At 36.1% G+C, this 21,877-nt stretch overlaps 1 protein-coding gene across 1 annotated transcript in view; it reads right to left on the reverse strand.

Moving 5' to 3' along the window:
* LOC137926134 (uncharacterized) overlaps nt 1-21,877 on the reverse strand; it is a 110,904-nt gene that overhangs the window by 72,950 nt on the left and 16,077 nt on the right. The window contains exon 2 of the mRNA XM_068769664.1: nt 13,439-13,816. Within this exon, the coding sequence (XP_068625765.1) occupies nt 13,439-13,809 (371 nt within the window). The 5' untranslated portion in view covers nt 13,810-13,816. The remainder of the gene's footprint in view (nt 1-13,438; nt 13,817-21,877) is intronic.

Raw genomic sequence — 21,877 nt, forward strand, 5'->3', positions numbered from 1 at the left:
CTAATACATACATTTTGGAGACGCTTTAGTTTGTTTAGAAGCTTCTCAGTGGCATCCAGGTAGCACGCGTCAGCGTAGTCAAGAATGGGGAAAAGGAGAGTCTGTACGAGGGAGATCTTGGTTTTCAGAGGTAAAAAGTTCTGGAGGCATTTGAGCGAGTGAAGTGAAAAATGTAATTTTTTGCTGACCTCATTGACGTGCGGGAGCCAAGACAAATTGGAATCGATGATTACCCCTAGATTCTTTGCAGATTTGCTAAAAGGTATAATAACGCCATCGTAAAGCAATGGACGGATAGCAGTGATAGCGCCAAGACGCTTATACATATATGCGCTCCCAATAAGCAAAGCCTGTGACTTTTTCGGGTTTACTACTAGTCCGAATGACTTAGCCCAAGTAGAGATCCGCTCCAGATCGGCATTGATAAGAGCAATAGCATCATCAAGATCAGAGATTTTGAAATGCCGATAGATCTGCAAGTCGTCTGCATAAAGATGGAAGTTAGACAAAATTACAGTGGTGACTGTGTTTATAAAAACGGAAAACAGGAGTGGTGACAGTACACCACCCTGCGGCACACCCGCACCGAGATCGCACCAGTCTGAGGAGACATCATCAGAGTGGATCCGCTGAGAACGACCACGAAGGTAAGACTCAAACCACGCCAAAGCAAGAGGAGAGACGTTACGAGAGCGAAGAATAGCGAGAAGGACATCAAAGTCTACAGAATTGAAAGCGCTGCTAAAGTCGAGTAGTGTTAATATCGTCAGAGACTTGTCCTCCATTGCAAGACGTATATCATCTGTGACCTTTAGCAGCGCTGTCACAGTACTGTGACCTGACCGGAAACCTGACTGGAAGGGAGAAAGTAGACTATTTGATGTAAGATAAGAAGACAGCTGATTGTGGACAATGTGTTCGAGGACTTTGGAAAGGTAAGGCAATAAAGATATGGGACGAAAATTGGAAAAGGACGTAGGATTGGAGACTTTTGGAAGAGGAATAATATTTGCACGCTTCCAGGCTGATGGAAAACAACTATTTACTAAGGAGTAATTAAAGATATGACAGAGAATGGGTAAGAGTTGTGGAAGTAGGAGAGAGATCATGCGGGAGGATATATCATCATTGCCCACGGCTGTAGAAGTGATAGCGAGAATATGCTTCTTAACGTCCTCCTCCGCAACAGTAGTTAATTGAAAAGAAGAGCAAAAGGGCGTGGCTGGTCATTGAGATGCCCCAATGTGCGAGCTTTAACACTGGCATCTAAGGTCACAGGCACCGACGAAAAGTGGACATTTAGTGCATTCAAATCCACAGAGCCACTAAAGGAATTTGAAGTCTTACCGATGCCTAGTGACCTCAGAAATGACCAAGTTTTTGCTGGGCTAGAGCCAACGATGGAATTATGTATATGGCGTCTTCTCGCATCACTACACAGACGACTGCAGAAGTTTCTCCAATACTTGTAGCGACCGAGGTTTATGTCTGAAGGACATTTATTGTAGCGACGCTTGGCGCTGTCCCGTTTTAACATCGCATCCCTAATATCCTGCGTGATCCAAGGCGCAGGTGCATGTCTTAATCTAATTTTCTTGATTGGGGCATGAGCATCATAGAGCTGGAAAATGAGCCTCTGAAATTCTTGAACCTTCACGTCAATGCGGTCGGCATCAATAACAACATTCCAATCAATATGGACTGCATCACGTCTCAAAGCCTCCAGATTGATACCACTGAAATTACGCAAGAGTCGAAAGTTGGATTTAGGTTTGGGAGTACGAGTTTTAAAAGAAAGGTAGACAAGATCATGGTACGAAAAGGGGGCAGGAAACTGGCCATGGATAGCAATTTTATCTAGGGAGGAAGTGATCATAAGATCTAGAAGGGAAGGAGTACGGTGGGGGGAATGATGGGTAGCGGAAAGCGGAAGTATATCCAAATTGACAGAGGACAAGAGAGACTGCAGTTTTTGAGTCCGTGCATCATTTTTAAGTAGACACGTATTAAAGTCGCCTAGCAAAAGAACGTGTTCATAATTAGGGCAGACATTACACAACAGGTTCTCGAGCGAGTTGAAATAATCAATATGCAGAGAAGGAGAATAGAACACAGCAAGTAAAATTTTCTTGTAGTTGAGAATTATCTCAATAAAAAGATGTTCAGCAGAAAAGGAGTACTTGCTTGGGGATACATCGATAACTGTGTGTGTAATGTCCTCCCGAAGATAAATAGCGACACCGCCGCCTCCCTTGCCCGTCCGATCGTTGCGTATAAGAGTGAAACCAGGAAGTAAGAATTGGGAAGAGAGGAGAGAGGGTTTCAAGAAAGATTCTGAGATAAGAACTGCATCCACGGGACTATTGCTAAAGGAAGCCACAAGATCAGGGTAGTGAGCGGGGATGCCCTGGGCATTAATGTGAACGACGTTGAAATTATTTGGAAATTTGGAAAATATAGTCTTCACCTGATCATGCACAGAGCAAGAAAGGGAACCATCACTATCAGAGTCAGCACTTAAAAAGTCGTCAGAAGATGAAGAGCAAGAAAAATACTGATTGTCGAAATCACGCAAGCTATCCATTTAAAAATATATATATAAATCCTATTATATACTACAATATATAAAATAATAATACAAGAATAAATACAAGCTATACCTAACAATACACAAATCTAATTTACAATTTAACATCTTCACTTACCGCAAAACGTACTGGAAGATTTAATTTACAGTACAGCAAGTGGACATAATAAAAGCGTGTTAAAAAAAAAAAAGAAATCCCAAATAAAATCAGAAACAGACCATACGGTCAACAAACTATTACCTATCGCATTCTTGAAATTATTTACTATGATAAATTCGACAATTGCAGAATGTCCCCAACAACAAGACGACAATGCCATAAAAAAAAATTAAAAGTACTATTTTTACATTTATTTTACAAACTTGTATGTGGACTTGTGCAATGACAAAACGTTGAATGTTCATTGACAAAAAAAAAAAAGAATAGTCATATGTCAGTCACGTCAGTCAGTCAGGTCACGTCACAGCTGAAATTGTAAACAAACTTTAAAATACATTAAATAAAAAATTAGAAGTTACCTGCATTAAAATAGTATTAGATATTGGTAAAAATACAGAAATTTGGCGGTAGCTGTAACGATAATCCAACCAAGTGAAGAGGAGATGTTATATTACGAACGCGTCATCGAAAGAGCTCACTTCCTTGTCCTTTTAGCAATTGATGCTGTTGAAGGCTTAGTCGAGGTGGTCTTGCATCTGGTAGTCGGCGCTTTATCAGTCCCAGGGTCCCGCAGTGGATCTTTGGGAGCCACCGGCAGCGGCGCAGCATTAATACTCGGAAATCGGGCGATCAAGGATTGCAACTGGATTGAAGTTTCAATCTTCGTACGGGTCTTATCGGGAAGGATGATGGCGATCTTCCCATCCACCGACCAGCAGTTTCTGACGCTGAAATGTTTGCGAGCGGCCATGAAAACTTCATGTCTGGTCTTTGTTAGAAACTCAGACACCACAATACCTGTGTCCTTGAGCGCCGTTTTAGAGTCCCAGACGATTTGGCGATGATCTAGATCTCGAAAGCGAACGAGGATTGGACGAGGCTTGTCAGTAGAGGTCCCCAACCGGTGGCAGGATTGCAAATCCGCAGAGGTAAAGTCTGACACTTTCATTTTGTCGGTTACCACTTTTACTACAACCTCACCAACCTTTTCTTCTTTTTTCTCAGCAACTCCATGGAAGAGAAGAGTTTTCCTACGCAAGAAGGCTTCGTGGCGTTCCTGGCTCAAAGAAAGAGCTTCCATTTGGACACAAATCTTCCTGAACATTTGACACACAAAGCCCTTAAACTCCGCAAACTCACGGGCCAGTAAAGTCAGGTCCGGTGGTGACAGTGGGCTGCTGGGTGAAGTGGTTACCTTGTCAAGACGCTCTTCAAAACTGCTCATTCGAGCAAATAACTCAGTGATTCCCTCGTTTGATGAAAGTGATGGCAGTTCCATAGTGTGGTGGTTTCCGATAGTGCGAGGTGCACAGGAGATTTGATTTTTATGTTTGCGGTAAGCGGTGATGAGTTATTTAATTAAATGCACATTGACATTTATTGAAAATTTATGTAATAACTATATAAAACAAATTAAATTGAGCAGTGGATCAAGTTGATGTTTACTGGGCGACGTCTGACATTGACATGTACTTGTAAAAGAGAACAATTTTTCTAGATCGCAATGATTTCTTGATGTTACGTTTCTTCACGATGAAAGCGTTGTTGTTACGAATAATGATCGAATTCAAATGGGAAGACATTTATGTTTTTTAATATTAACACTACCTAACCACAATGTGCACGCGATGTGTGTTTAGACTAGAAAAGCTGCAACAGCTTAGTAACAAGTTTCCAGAGGATGGACACCAACGTTCTCTGCGTACCATAATACCAAGTAAGAAAAGGACCAATATATAGCCACTTCCGCACATGCAGAGGTAGTCGTGCAACAAAGTGAACCATCTTAACACGTGACAACAGAGTGACTCTCTGTGTTTGGCACTAATCGGTGTAACATAACTCCTGAGGATGCCCCGTGGAGGGGTGAAACACGTGTTGAGTGATTTAACGGTGGCAGTTGTGTAATTCGCATTTTTTGCCGCACGCGCATTTATCAGCGGGCCGGCGGGCGGTGCACTTTGTTGTACAACTACAACTGCATGTGCGGAAGTGGCTAAATGTTGCTCCTTTTCTTGCATATGAATTGTGGAGGTCACACATTCTGTATAAGGGTGCACGTTTACCGATATTTGTAATAGCCGTTGATAAAAAAGAGAGATCTAGAACGCGTTCTTGCTGCAGGAATTCGAAAGTTTACCTCGGACAACAGTTCCGAACAGTTAACATTGCCACCACAAATATTTAAGTGTAGTGGCGTCCAATGGAGAACGTCGATCCTTCAATGATAACATTCGGTATCTGTTGAAAAACATTTTATAAGATTGGAGACCAGGACAAGGGGACCATAGGATGTCCACTCACAAGGTAGACCAGTCCAGTAGTGGGTGTGGGCATATCGTTTTTAGAACATCCTTTACAAATAGCCTCATTTACGTCAAGTCGCACGGAACATTCGTCGCGGAAAATTGAACCGTACCGAAAATAGTATTAACTGGTACACGGTATATTTGTAAACTAGCGTCCCAAATCTAATTTCGGTATCAGAATTAAATTCTTATTCCGGATCTTTGAGTAACTTCTAAGAATTTCCTGCCTGTAAAGTACAGTCACCGGCGGTAAATATTGCACATCGACTTTTAGAAAGAGACAATCGGCTATATCGGTATTTTTAGTTAATTAAACGGTTTTATTTAGTTCGACCCGTACGGAATTTATTTGGATCAAAATTAGAAATTGAAATTTAAGCACCTTCCCGTTGTCAGATTGATCTGAAATTTGGTACACACATTTAATTTAGATGACAATACAATATAATAAAATCAATAACATTATAAATCTAAGATGACCGCCGATACAAAATGGCGGATTGCATATTTTTGCTTAACCGCATCAATATGGGTATCAAATGAAAGGGCTACACTAGTAAAACACGATGATTATGTCAAAATTTAAAATTCAAGATGGACGCCGTTCCAATATGGAGGACTAGGTACATATTTTTCCACAACCACCACAATATGGGTATCAAAAAACCGTTTAACTTAAAAGTTTTTTAAATGTATTTATTTTACATCTTATACCTATATATCACAGTTCTCTTATTTCTTTTATTTTCAATATTAGTATTTACATATTTAATTTATTTCTATTATAATTAGTTCTGATATACACTTTTGTATTGCACTGTTTATCTTATTATTTGTTCCTATTTATTATTGTTTTGGCTACTGTTCTGCAGAAGTCGAGGAAGGTTTTTCTGCCATCTTTCTCTATCAAAATAGAGATGATAGTGGCCTTATCTATCCTTTTTATATCCGACATTCGGTTTCGAAGCGAACGCGGCATTTATGTAGGGAGAGAAGTCTGGTTTGTAAATGTGAACGTCAACACATTGAAAGTAAATCTCCTTAAAATGTTGTCCGCGGGTCGTCAGCCCTGAGAACAGTAATCGGCATCTCTAGACCAGAGTTCCCCAAACTTTTTTGTGTCGTAGACCCCTTGCCATGTTTTTCCGTGTTGGGTAGACCCCCTACTTACCTGATATTGATTTCCTGTAAATTTCTAACTGTAGTGAAGTTTAGGGTTAAAAACTTAAAGCAAAAAACACATGTTAATTTATACTCAAAATAAAATTTTGTATCTGTTATGTAAAATATACGTAACATTAAATAAACTATAAATAAAATAACATAAGCAATAAGTCAATATTTTTAGTGATAAGTATGGACCTGATGCTTTAATAATAAATTATCAACATTTGGTATCAATTTTGTAAGTAATTAAAGTAATTTTATAAATATATATAATAAATTTTGTACTTCATAGGTACTTTTATAAATAATGTATTGATATTATAAGATAGTATGATGTAAGTAAATAGGTACTATCAGTGTATGTGTTGAGATCCACTATCGTGGACCCCCATTTTGATTTCATGGACCCCCAAATTTTTTTTCGCACACGTAGGCCCCTTGCAGGTTGTCACAGACCCCTAGGGGTCGATATAGATCATTTTGGGAACTACTGCTCTAGACCTAAATACCTCTACAGCTGAATCAATATATATTTAAAAAAAATGTTTATAAAACATTCTAGAATAATATTACGTTGAATCGAAATAACAGATTTGTATATAACCATTTATAATCCATCCGGAAATTTATATCATTTGTTCCACAGAATAATAAAATCTATAAACGCGATAACGTTATATAGCGTGTGATCTAGTTACGGCCTAAAATACCGTTAATGCTATAGCTGTTTATGGCTCACGATGCACGGCTGCGCTCTCGTTAAAAATAATTATGAAGAAAGTAAATTGTTTTTGTCATTACCCAAAGGAATGGTTACCTGTTGTTTATGGCCGGAACTATATATAATCGCTGTTGCATTCGCTTTCGGGATTATCAGACTGTGATTATCAAAAATAAACGAAACATTTTTATTTATTTATTTACGCACACGAACAGAACAAAAGTTATAGTGTAAATAATGGTTTTGTTATGTGTCACTTTATTATATTTGTATTATAATATTGTAGAAAGATCAGATCACATAAAATCAAAAAAGGTTCAATAGAAAAGTAATCGCGCGAGAAAAATCTGGCTTGCGATTTTAGACACCAAAAGAGGTCTTATTTTAAAAATGTTCTCTTCGGCGCGGAACTTTCAAGGCTTTGTACTTAATAATACTCTATTGTAATTAATAATCTATGAATATAGTGAATTATTAAGAAGGTTTATATATACTCTAGCCCAGAGTTCCCCAAACTTTTTTGTGTCGTAGACCCCTTGCCATGTTTCCGTGTTGGGTAGACCCCCTACTTACCTGATAATGATTTCCTGTAAATTTCTAACTGTAGTGAAGTTTAGTGTATGTTCAAAATGTATTGCGACCACAAAGCGAATACCAACATCCTACAACTTACACATTTTTATAAACATATTTAATATTTTTTTTTACTTCATAGGTAGTTTTATAAATAATGTAAATGTTTTGATATTATAAGATAGTATGATGTAAGTAAATAGGTATAGTACCAGTGTATGTGTTGAGATCCACTATCGTGGACCCCCATTCTCATTTCATGAACTCCCAAATTTTTTTTCGCTGACGTAGACCCCTTGCAGGTTGTCATAGACCCCTGGGGGTCGATATAGACCACTTTGGGAATCACTGCTCTAGCCTATAAAGATGATAGTTAAAAATATTTCTTTGAAAATGAATCATATATATTATAACCTATATGTATGACATATGTGTGTGATTCGAATTCTTGGTGGCGATGGCACTTCTATTGTTTCTGTTGAAGCCATTTTGGCTTTGTGCAGCTTCATTGGTATTGACGTCTCAGAAACAGGAGGTTCGTGAACCAAAAAAATTACGCTTGGTGACCGTATCTCAGATATAAGGATGATGTACACGAAGAGGAACTATACCCGTGTAGATGTACACCAATACCTCACTTCGCGTCGTGGTTACGTTCCAAAAAAAACACGACGCAAATTGAAACGCCGCAAAGTGAATTAAGATTTTCTATAGCAAACCATGTAAAGATCGAAAATAGGTTCCAGGGTCACGAAAATACTACTTTTAAAAAAGAAAACTGAACAAAGTAAACATTTAAAAAACAAAAATAATATAACTCTGCCAATAAATAAATTGGAAAAATATGTACCTTTTTTTTTAACCAGAAACAACACGTAAAAATTTATATAAGTTTGGCTTGAAGGTGTAAAATATCTAATTATACATGCAAATACAATTATACATGTACAAAGCTATGAATATATGTTATATATAGTAAATGTTGATTTATATGTATTTCATGATAATTAAGTAAACACTTTTAATTTTTTTAAAAGATATAAGAACTTTTGACAGATGCTTACATCCAGTGCCACGAAGAACGTCAAACACGCTGATCATGCCGGTATGTATGTATTATCTGTTGTATGTGCTATTTGGTTTTTTTTAGTTTTCATTAATATATAAAATTAAATAAAAAATATTTTGTATCTGTCCAATTTAATTACATTTTAAATTATTTACTTCATAAAAAAAAATAGTTAAAATGAAAATAAAAAACAAAACATTAGTCATTCAAAATGGCCGCCATTATAAAGTTTAAATATGACGTAATTTTTGGCGCGAAATTATGAAATGTCAGATGAAATCCTAAATCAAATGAATGCGTTTTATTTTCGATAGAATTCACGGTACAATGCACACGGCGTCTGTCAATTTATTGCACAAATAAATATGCAGATATTGTGGTACGTATTGCAAGGAGATAAGGTTTAATATCGCGTATATAAGGGAGTTTATAAGATAGTAATGGAACAGACTACAAAAACATCGTACCCACGCCATGCCAAGATGCGAAGCCATGTTGTTTTTTTTAAATGGTTAATTTTAAATTGCAAATTGATCGTGTTGGGGAACACTTGGGACGAAACGGCAGCCGGTGCTGTGATTGTCTTCATTTATTACATCTATTTAAGATCGTCGATCATTTAAATATAGATTAAACACAATTCACATGTTGCTAAGTGATCGTGTCCGCCATTTTGAATATCGGAAACGCTGCCAAATGGTAAATGAAGATTAATATTCAACGCCGTTATTGCTATGACATTATGTTTATATTTTTAAACTGTGTTACAGTTATTTTTTACAATTGATATATGTGTTAGCATTATATAAGTTGGTGCAAGAGTCATGTGTCTTCTTTTCAGCCGGTGGACACCCACTGCAAGGCATTCCAAGTTGACCAGTCCCACACTGCCCACACCTAGTGATATCTCGCGACATTAACTATGTCATTGGTCCAACTAGTGGGAACTCTGCCCACGCGGTATCTACATACTCATTGTGAGAAACTTTCGACCCCAACGTACAATGGTTGTACCAGCGATATACCTTCCCCAATGCAACTTCCCTTCTCATTTTTGATTCGTTTGTCCTCTAGATGACTTTGAACTTTCTTATTAGTCCCGTCGACAATCTATATCAGTGATACCCAAAGTGGTCAATATCGACCCCTAGGGGTCTATGACAACCTGCAAGGGGTCTACGTCAGCGAAAAAATTTGGGGGTCCATGAAATGAAAATGGTTCACGATAGTGGATCTCAACACACACACTGATAGTAGTACCTATTTACTTACATGATAATATGTTATAATATCAAAACGTATATATTATACAGATACAAAATTTTATTTTGAGTAGTTTTAATTTAAATTCAATTAATAAATGTATAAATTAACACGTGTTTTCACTAAGTTTTTAACACTAAACTTCACTACAGTTAGAAATTTACAGGAAATCAATATCAGGTAAGTAGGAGGTCTACCGAACACGGAAAAACATGGCAAGGGGTCTACGACACAAAAAAGTTTGGGGAACTCTGATCTATATTTAGTACATATATTAGTAGCCGACGATGGTAGTGTGATATCATAGATGTAAGATCTGAAATCGCAGGTTTCATTCCCGTGATAATCATATATAATTCAAACATCGTATAGTTTAACTTTATTTAAACATAAAATTGACGGTAAATTAGCGATATGTTGAATTATTTGAAGCTTTTTAATAGCGTTTATATATGCGTGATATATAAATAAGCGTTTTTTTTTTAAAGTAAACCATTTAGTTGTACGTTGTATATCAAAGTTCAAATTACGAAGGGACTTCTCGCGCCATTGTTTACAAGATGGCGGCCGCGGTCGCTAATTGACACGAAACGGTTTGCGTTTGATAAATAGATTAAATTAGAATGAAGTTTAAGTGGTTGTGTGATTTGAACGCACGAGAACACGCGGTGACAGGTCTAATTAAGTTTTTTTTCTCTCTTTTTCATTCTCGTACATACTTAGTCTTGCCATAAATATTGTTATAAAGAAAAGCACGATTTTTTTTTTATACGTAACATTTATTCCTTTCATAGTGAGTTAGTTTAATACATCAATATATAACTATTAAAAATATACAATGTTTATTCGAAGTGGTCTCCATTGGCTGCAATACAGTCTTTTAAACGTTGAGGCCAGTTATCAATAGCAGCACGAACTCTTTCTAGAGGAAAATTCTTCACTGCCAACCGAATGGATCGTTTTAGGGACTCCAAATTATCATGGCGTTTAGAGCAAGCCTTACTCTCTAAAACTGACCATAAATCATAATCCAATGGATTTAGGTCAGGACTTGACGACGGCCAGTTTTCAGTGCTGATAAAGTCCGGAACGTTAGTTTTCAACCAAGATTGGGTGGATCGAGCTCTATGACCCGGTGCCGAGTCTTGTTGAAAGCACCATTCTTTGTTATTGAACATGGTGTTAGTTAAAGGCTTAACTACCGTCTCAAGAATGGTATTTTGATAAACTTGTGCCGACGTTTTAATACCTTTTTCACAAAAATATGGCTCAGTCACCCCTTCATAGCTAACACCCCACCAAACCATCACTGAAGTGGGATAATGCCCACGTTGTACTCTGTTTACTAATTGCGAAGCTTCTTTAGAGCTTCCAGCATAAATACGGTCATTTTGTTTATTAAAATACTGCTCAATTGTAAAAATTTTCTCATCCGTAAACAAAATTTTTTTGTGACCTCCCTTTGCGTACCGCTTAAGTAGTTGTTTGGATTTTACCACCCTATTCTTCTTTAAATTATCAGTTAAGAAGTGACCAGTACGTCTCTTATAGGCTGCAAGTCCTAAGTCATCTTTTAATATACGCGACATGGTTCTAGGAGCTATCTTCATCTCCCGAGATAAAATCTTTTGCTTACGGACAGGATTTCTTCGAATTCTTTCCCTAACTGCTTTAATCACCTTTTTCACACGAACGGTACGTGGACGGCCAGATCTTTTTCTGTCACAAACAGAGGAGGTATCATTGTACCTATCAATAGCCCGGTAAACAAACATTTGACTAATACCAAGCGGGTGGAGGGTTTTAAAAATTGCACTTTTCTCCATACCTACTTTATGTAAGGCAATCACAGCGATTCGGTTCTCTTTATCACCCCACTCCATTTTAATATAACAAAATATTTAACAATATAATGGCGCGAAAATAAGAAAACACATCAAGCAATCATATAAAAATGACAGATTCCAAATTCAAACGTAATATTTTCTTTTTTTGAATAGTAACAGTATTTATGGCCAGACTAAGTATATAAATAATTTCAACGTCAATATATTTATTGATTTCAGACTTCAGATCTCTCGTATACCTATCATGTTTGGGACGGGGTTCTTATTACTTCCTTTTTCAGATCCATTTTTATGTTTATGTTCTTCTGTCATTCATTCTAAGATCTATCTTTCCTCTTCTTTCATTCTAAAATTTTCGTTCATTCATTTCCATGCTAATTTTGCATTCGTTCAACGCCTTACTTCATTCGCCTCGGTCCTCAAATATCACAGAATAAGTAAGAAAAGGACCAATATTTAGCCACTTGACACGTGTTTCACCCCTCCACGGGGCATCTTCAGGAGTTATGTTACACCGATTGGTGCCAAACACAGAGAGCACTCTGTGTTCAGTGATTTAATGTTGGTAGTTGTGTTTCGCATTGTTTGCCGCATACGCATTTATCAGCGGGCTGGCGGGCGGTGCACTTTGTTGCACGACTGCCGCTGCATGTGCGGAAGTGGATAAATATTGGTCCTTTTCTTACTTAGGATGGACTTCCACAAAATAACGCCTGATTGTATTAAATGTCACAGAATAATCACTTCTTTATATTTGTTTATGCCATTTTACATCTTTATTTTCCTTATAATATATATATATATATATATATGTTTGTATTATATATATACATATATATATATATAAGTATATATGTATGCTATTTATTACTATTTATCACAGATTTTTTGGAGACAATAATTCCTCACTCTACTCTCACTCTTTCTCACTCTCCTCTTTTCCCTGACTCTACCTCGATAAAAGCGGAGTCTTCCAAATATGGGACGGCTCGGTCTCCAGGTCTTCCACCATTTGATCTACTTCCGGGTCACAGGTACAAGAGGAAATCTCCTTGACCTTAAACCTGTTCAGGTACCAGAGTACTATAAACTACAATTACTACTGAAAGAGGTATTTACAGAAGAATACCTCTTGCTTTCTGGACTAGACACATGTCCACCTGAATTTTCAGGCTAGACCTAGTTTAGATACTAAAGAAAACTACATGTATTCTATAATATACACTTATTATATATGTACCAACATATATATTGAAATCAGCGTAATAAACGTTGTAGCTGTAAAAATTTTCTTTATGTATGACTTAGTTTTAGAGTTTTTTTATATTAAGTAAAAAAGTTCACAATCTTGATAATGAAACTTAACACATATATATTTCTGATAAACAAAAAAAGTTTAATTTGAATTCATCGATGGCTGTATGTATATATTTCCAATGACACCCTTTTTTTTTTAGTTTTCCCTCCGACGAATACCCAGTGACAATTGTGACATTCCATATGGAGAAAATTTGGACGATGATATTATGTATAAATATTAAGTTAGAGTGGGGGGGGGGTCAGGCCTAGGGGGCGCCAGGGTTTCATTGCACACGAGCTGGAGCCGCCCCATGTCTACATTTATTATTTTTCCACGAAAAAGGTACAATCTAGAAATGATTTTTAGTTTGTCGAGTGAAGAATACATTTATATATAATGCTATAACATTTAAAAGATGCTAAAACAAAATAAAAAAACATACCCATCACCTCCGACAGAGGTTTCCTTCGCGGTGATGCCGTTGTAATGTATTCTCTTCTCCATCTCTCCGTCAACTAGCACATCCATCATCACAAAATTGACAATCTCTTTATTTAAATGACGCCGCAAGTATTTTATGTCACTTAGAATTTTTTCACTCCCGTTTGGCTGAAAGCGACGATGCCTTAGCCTTAAATGGCCGTTTAAAACTGAACTGTTCGCGCTGTCAAATTTGACAGGTGCGTCAATGTCACTAACGTCAATGTCACAACTGGAAGTCCCGAGGAGAAGTAACAGCAGTAAAGGTGTCTCCAGTATCTTCCTCCACGCGTGCTTCGACTTTTTTTTCGCTTTCGGTGATTTCAGCTCCATTTTTGATCTGCGAAACGAGTGTTCAATTATAATCTAGTAACTTTTTTATGGGCATAAAAACTTTAATGGTGTGTGGTTGTAGAACCTATTCAAAAATCCTATGTATTTAAAAAAAAAGCTATCATAATATTACAAAGCATGAGTTACAGAACCCTCTAAACCAGTGATTCCCAAAGTGGTCTATATCGACCCCTAGGGGTCTATGACAACCTGCAAGGGGTCTCCGTCAGCGAAAAAAAATTTGGGGGTCCATGAAATGAAAATGGAGGTCCACGATAGTGGATCTCAACGCATACACTAATAGTACCTATTTACTTACATCATACTATCTTATAATATCAAAATATTTACATTATTTATAAAAGTACCTATGAAGTAAAAAATTATTAATATGTTACGTATATTTTACATAACAGATACAAATTTTTTTTTTTACTTTAAGTTTTTAACACTAAACTTCACTACAGTTAGAAATTTACAGGAAATCAATATCAGGTAAGTAGGGGGTCTACCCAACACGAAAAAACATGGCAAGGGGTCTACGACACAAAAAAGTTTGGGGAACTCTGCTTTAAACCATAGTTGCGCAGACTTATTAAGACTAGGGGCCACTCGGGCAAATCATGAACTGATGGCGGGCCGGCCGCCAGAAGTATAGGTAATTAAAAACAATAAAGAATTGACAATAATTTATTAAAATTATTCTGGAATAGAATTCATTATTTTTCGAATGTACGAGAGTATTATTTTTGCTGTCGGCGGGCCACCAGTATTCGACCGGCGGGCCGCGGTCTGTGCATCCATGATCTAAACAATAAACACGGAACCCTAGGATCAAGAAGTGCCGTACACACGCTTAACCTTGAAGTTATTTATAGATTTTTGAGTACTATCTCGAACTTACTAGAACCTTCTCCGTAGTATGAATAGGTATACTCCCCATGTCGACAGTTGTCGTTTTTCGAGTTATAAGATTAAGATCTATGATCAGTGATACAAAGTGACTATTTGGCAAGTTATTTGGACAGTGATTTCTTGAGCGATTTGGAAGCGTAGTTTGGACTAAGCGAAAGTATACTTTGTGTTAAAGTAGGGTGACCATCTGATTTGTGAATAAAGGACTCCTTGTGAACCAGTGGTGTTTCATTTCGAGTCAGAACCCATAGTACGCAACAATAATTATCTTTCTTTAAATTCGTTTCTAGACCATAGTTTATTATATTATCACAGTTTTGTTCCATTTTATTTAGATTTTTAATACAATTGTATCTTTTCTTATTTATTTTACTAATGTTTAACTTGGGATCTTGCTTGATACTTGTCTATTATATATTGTATTACTATTTTTTTATGGCCCCCACTATTGGAGGCCTCTCGTACCCCTAATTAGTTGGGATCAGGGTCTTTGTTTACAATTAAGTTTTTCAGATCTTTCATCTTTACTGTACTACTATTTTGGCTATACTGCCTTCTTGGATTTAAATGGAAAGGTTTACAATGTCCAAAACAAATTGAATGCACTCTCTACAGGTTCTAATATAATTTGATACGTAAAAACACTTGCATATTAGTATCCTATTAACACTGATCGTGTATATGTTGTATCAGAAATGAAAAATCCTAACTTTCACCTGTAAAGAGTAACCATACATCGTATAGAATGTTCGTCTCAAAATCAACCTTTCCGTCCATTGCGAATTTTCGCGGAAAATGTTTACCTTTTTTGTAAACTGATTTTAGCATATAAAACACATTTTATTATGGTATATAGCCATATAAATACACCTATCCCCCGATTTACACGGTAGATACGTTCCTGAGAAAAACGTGTAAATCGAAAAACCTGCTGAAAATGCATAATTGTGCTATTTAACAGTTGTGATTTTAGTTGTACACAAAAAATAAAATGCATTGACAAGTTAAAATTATTAATATATTACGGAAACACTGTTCGTTTATTTAATTACAATACATTAAACAGAAGAACAAAAAATAAAACCAAAGGTGTTTTATTATCCTTTATCACTGTCAGAAATTACTCTCATTCTTTTTTTCAGAATCGAAGGTTTGATTTCACTTTCATCACTCGAAGCTATTTGTGCCGATTCGATGTTGGAAGCAGAAATATTTACATTATGACAGATGGTAATAAAATCAGTTATTAAAACATAAAAAAAACTTATTTGGCAAACCGTGTAAAAGCGAAAACGTGTAAAACAAGTACCGTGTAAATCGAGGGATAGGTGTATATAGGATATACAATAATCGCCACGCTTTGTATGCTGGTATGCGATCGTAGTGGGGTATTATGGTACGCAGTTGATGGTATCGCCCATCATCTGGAAATTTATTTGTGAATAGGCAATCCTATATAATTAATGCACAAAGTGTGAATTATATAAGATTGTATGACAGGAATCGAATCCGCTACCTATGATCGCAAGTATTCGTCTTCTACCACTGGGTTACCACGCTCTATTTATGTCCATATATATATATATGTATGTGTGTGTTTATATATATCATTGTTTTTAATATCTATATAATCAATATTATTAATTACATCTAGAGCAGTGATTTCCAAAGTGGTCTATATCGACCCCTAGGGTCTATGACAACCTGCAAGGGGTCTACGTCAGTGAAAAAAAATTTGGGGGTCCATGAAATGAAAATGGGGGTCCACAGACTGGACATCATTAGCCGAGGTGATTTAAGATTAACCCTTACAAAATTGACGCCAAATGTTGATAATTTATTACCAAAGCATCGGGTTCATCCTTCTCACTAAAAATATTGACTTATTGCTTATGTTATTTTATTTATAGTTTATTTTATGTTTGTTTAATGTTACGTATGTTTTACATAACAGATACAAAATTTTATTTTGAGTAGTTTTAATTTAAATTCAATTAATAAATGTATAAATTAACATGTGTTTTTACTTTAAGTTTTTAACACTAAACTTCACTACAGTTAGAAATTTACAGGAAATCAATATCTGGTAAGTAGGGGGTCTACCCAACACGGAAAAACATGGCAAGGGGTCTACGACACAAAAAAGTTTGGGGAATTCTGATCTAGAGTAATGTTGTGGTTTATTTGATTTCAATTTGAACACTGATTTATTACGATTTATCGTTTTTTAGACATTGTTTGTATCCGCAAAGCCATTTATGATTATTTAGAAAAAAACACAGATAGATATGATATTTATACATGTATATAAATAAACTGATTATACCTAGTTTTCATGAAAAAAACCACATAGACCATTTGTAAAAAAGTGTACGTATGTATATTAAATTCCACAACCAATTTCACATCTGACTCTGGTGAGATTTGAAACCAATATTAAAATGTATATATTATTGTATCTAATAATACTATTCTAATGTTGGAAATGCGTGGAATTAAATGTTGATGCTCATTCAGGAAGCTAGTTATTGTCGCGCGCTCTTTATAAAACTATATTTGTAAAGAGCAACTGTTGAGTAGCAGCCGGCTGCAGCAGAACTGCCTTCCTGTAGAGTCAATGCCGACATTTTATGTTAATTAGGAAATGCTTGTGACAGCCTTTATGAATAAAGAATATTTTTATTTGACAGTAAATAGGTTAGTTTGCATTGTTTGCCGCATGCGCATTTATGAGCGGGCTGGCGGGCGGTGCACTTTATTGCACTACATTGCATGTGCGGTAGTGGCTAAATATTGGTCCTTTTCTTACTTAGGATGGACTTCCGTAAAGTAACGTCTGATTCCATTAAATAGTAAATAGGTTTTTAAACAAACATTGAATGAGAGACCACGATTCAGTGCCGGCGGTCTTCGGTCTTAGACCTTGGACTTGATTAAAGGAATATTGGATAAAATATTACGAAGTTTCCAGAAGGCTGCCTAACTATGTTTCATTTTAAATCTTTATACGTATATTATATTATTATAAATGCATCTAATTACCGTTTAACATTTGACACTATATTTAATGAACAACAAGATAAGAGGCTATAAAATTGTGGATAGCAGACTTAATAATTGTTCATTTACGTGACGTATGACGTAAAACAGAGGTCACAGACGTAGTTTTAAGAATTTCAGCGAGACACTTCTGCAGTGGAATGTTCTAGACCAGAGTTCCCCAAACTTTTTTGTGTCGTACACCCCTTGCCATGTTTTTCCGTGTCGGGTAGACCCCTACTTACCCGATATTGATTTCCTGTAAATTTCTAACTGTAGTGAAGTTTAGTGTTAAAAACTTAAAGTAATAACACATGTTAATTTATACATTTATTAATTGAATTTAAATTAAAACTACTCAAAATAAAATTTTGTATCTGTTATGTAAAATATACGTAACATTAAATAAACATAAAATAAACTATAAATAAAATAACATAAGCAATAAGTTAATATTTTTAGTGATAAAGATGAACCTGATGCTTTAATAATAATTTATCAACATTTGGCGTCAAAAAGGGTTGGTTAATCTTAAATCTCCTCGGCTAATGATGTCCAGTCTGTGGACCCCCAATTTTTTTTCGCTGACGTAGACCCCTTGCAGGTTGTGATAGACCCCTAGGGGTCGGTGTAAACCACTTTGGGAATCACTGTTTTAGATTGACCACGAGCTGGTGATGGGAAGCTCCCCATTGGACTTATAGGAAGACTTATCCTTCATCTTTGGAGTTTTGGAGTAGGCATTTATCGGTAGACATGGTGATGAAGATGACATATGGATTAGCAAATTGAAATGGCAGTTGTAGCTGGTTTTTGTTAATGGCGCCCTTTTTGGGACCACTCGTTCCTTCTGCTTTGTGTGAGAAAGAGATGTTACATTATCGGGTTAAATATTTTTTCTTTATCTTTCTTTTATTTATCTTTCTCCTTTCCTCCCTTATTAAAATTTAGTTTTTATGTACAGCAATTTTTTTTATTTCATTTGCCCCTGGGTTCAGGTGTGGAGATCAGGCTGTTTAGACCATCGGAAGTCACCAGAGGCAGGTTGCTTCCCACCATTTTGAAAATATATAGAGAAGTCTGTCTGTCCAGCTGTGGGGACGTCTGTCTGACGCAACAATGATGCAATTTGCGGAAAAATAACAAGTTTAATTTCCAAGTACCAGGATAACATGAATCAGAATTATATCCGTAATGAATTTAAAATTAAACTAAAATTTTAACGTAAGACGTAAACAATATGTACCAGGAGATCATAGTTCACCAGATGGATTTGCGGAAAAAACAGTTTAAATTGTTTATTTCAACTAACTATCCTCCGCGTAACAAGTACCAGGAATACATGAGTCAGAATCGTAAATTCTATTCTCGTTACAAACGCCGCGAATCGTTTCAATGCAGCAAGTCCACTTCTGGGAACCTAGTCAGACGCTGACTATATCGATCAGTTATTTAGGATGCGTGACAATTAAAATTGCCTTTAATTAAAGTCCAGAGCCCACACATGTGCGTTGAATTGGTCTTACTTTGTCTGTGTTTGCTTGCATGATACAAGATCTTAGATCACTATCTTAGTGTGTATGTTTGGAGAGTTACAAGGTATCTTTTATCATCGTTTCAGTCGTAAGATGCCCACAGCTGGGACATTCTCCCACGTAGATTTTAATAGAAGGTTTTTTTTTTTAATCCGCTAGTTCATCTGATATATTGGATCGATTCTCATTTATATTTCGTTCTTTCAAAAATGCTAAGCACCTTATCTATTTTAATATAAATACAAATCAATCGATTCTAAATTCAAAACTTATGACATTTTTGACATGAAACATTTTTATGGAGGAAAAAAAATTCAAGAAAAATAATAGAAAAAACAATGTGTGTTATTGCATTACAGTGTATGTTATAGAAAAATATTATTATTTTTATAAATCATTTTTTTATTATTTAAAAAATCAATTAATAAATGAATTGATAAATCTCAAAAAAAGATTAATTATTTCTATTATCTGAACGAAGTTTTTTAGGTCGGTAAGTTATATTGACTTGTTTTTCCACCTGATGGCGGTTTGACCCCACTGAGTCGCTGAACGAGAGCAGCGAAGAACTTGTCAAGATGGCAATGTTTGTGGAAGACCTATGCCTTGCAGTGGGTGTCCATTTGTTGAAAAGAAGAACTTATTTTAATTAAATATTGATAACACTAAATAAATATGTACCCACAGTATTTCAACGAGCTATATGTGAAGACTATGCTTGAAATTCCTCTACGATCGATACGAGTAAAGGACATATCACATACTAGAACATTTAGCTGCTGGAACGTTAAGATTCTATAGTAGACAAAACATCCATAAAGTGAGAAAAGAACCAATATTTAGCCACTTCCGCACATGCAGTGGTATTCGTGCAACAAAGTGCACCGCCCGTCAGCTAGATAAATGCGTATGCGGCAAACAATGCGAATCACACAACCGCCACCGCCAAATCACTCAACACGTGTTTCACCCCTCCACGGGGCATCTTCAGAAGTTATGTTACACCGATTAGTGCCAAACACAGAGTCTCTGTGTTTTTGTTCTTGTTGGCTAAATATTGGTCCTCTTCTTACTTAGGATGGACTTCCGCAAGGAAACCCCTGATTCCATTAAATATTCATAAAGTTATCTAGGTTCTTAGTTAGTCTTTGAAAATTATGATGAGTGCCTATGTCCAACAGTGGGATGATTTCAAAGTCACTAAGATGTTAGAGAGTCTCCTATATAGATCTCTGGAAACGCTGCGGTGAGATGCCGATAGACTTGGAACTGGATAGGCCACACGCTCCGAAGGGACCCTGATCACATACCGACGCAAGCCTTAGAATGGTTTCCTCAAGGAAAACGAAGACGTGGCCGCCCAAAGCAAACCTGATGATCACTGCAGAAGTGAAGGCAGTTGGAATGACGTGGAGAGAAGCCCCAAGACCGCTCGGGATGGCGACGTACTGTGGACCCACTTTGCCCCATTTTGGGGACATATAAATAAATAAACGAAGAAGTTACAACCAAAACTAATTTTGTATGTTCAGACAAAACAAATATCTTTGTAACAAATTAAACCAATTTCTATCTATCGACCTTAAAACTTAACATAAATTATTTGTACAGAGTATAACGTTGCAACATGTTCTTGAATAAATTTAACCTCAAATCTAACTTGCCTTTATGTATATTCAATTAGTATTGTTCCAATATATATATGTAAAATGTTTGTCTGTTTATATAGGTTATAAACAGTTGATATTTAAGAGAAGGTGAAATTTATAATTCGCATATAAGATGTCATTTTAAATAAATACATTTAAAAAACTTTTAAGTTAAACGGTTTTTTGATACCCATATTGTGGTGGTTGTGGAAAATATGTACCTAGTCCGCCATATTGGAACGGCGTCCATCTTGAATTTTAAATTTTGACATAATCATCGTGTTTTACTAGTGTAGCCCTTTCATTTGATACCCATATTGAGGTGGTTGTGGAAAAATATGTACCTATTCCGCCATATTGGAACGGCGTCCATCTTGAATTTTAAATTTTGATATAATCATCGTGTTTTACTAGTGTAGCCCTTTCATTTGATACCCATATTGAGGTGGTTGTGGAAAAATATGTACCTATTCCGCCATATTAGAACGGCGTCCATCTTGAATTTTAAATTTTGACATAATCATCGTGTTTTACTAGTGTAGCCCTTTCATTTGATACCCATATTGAGGTGGTTGTGGAAAAATATGTACCTATTCCGCCATATTAGAACGGCGTCCATCTTGAATTTTAAATTTTGACATAATCATCGTGTTTTACTAGTGTAGCCCTTTCATTTGATACCCATATTGAGGTGGTTGTGGAAAAATATGTACCTATTCCGCCATATTGGAACGGCGTCCATCTTGAATTTTAAATTTTGATATAATCATCGTGTTTTACTAGTGTAGCCCTTTCATTTGATACCCATATTGAGGTGGTTGTGGAAAAATATGTACCTATTCCGCCATATTAGAACGGCGTCCATCTTGAATTTTAAATTTTGACATAATCATCGTGTTTTACTAGTGTAGCCCTTTCATTTGATACCCA

Source organism: Battus philenor, unplaced genomic scaffold (genome assembly GCF_028537555.1).
Source record: "Battus philenor isolate CCGP_79_NKW_IND1 unplaced genomic scaffold, ilBatPhil1.0.hap1 SCAF_29, whole genome shotgun sequence".
In the NCBI taxonomy this organism is placed as follows: domain Eukaryota; kingdom Metazoa; phylum Arthropoda; class Insecta; order Lepidoptera; family Papilionidae; genus Battus; species Battus philenor.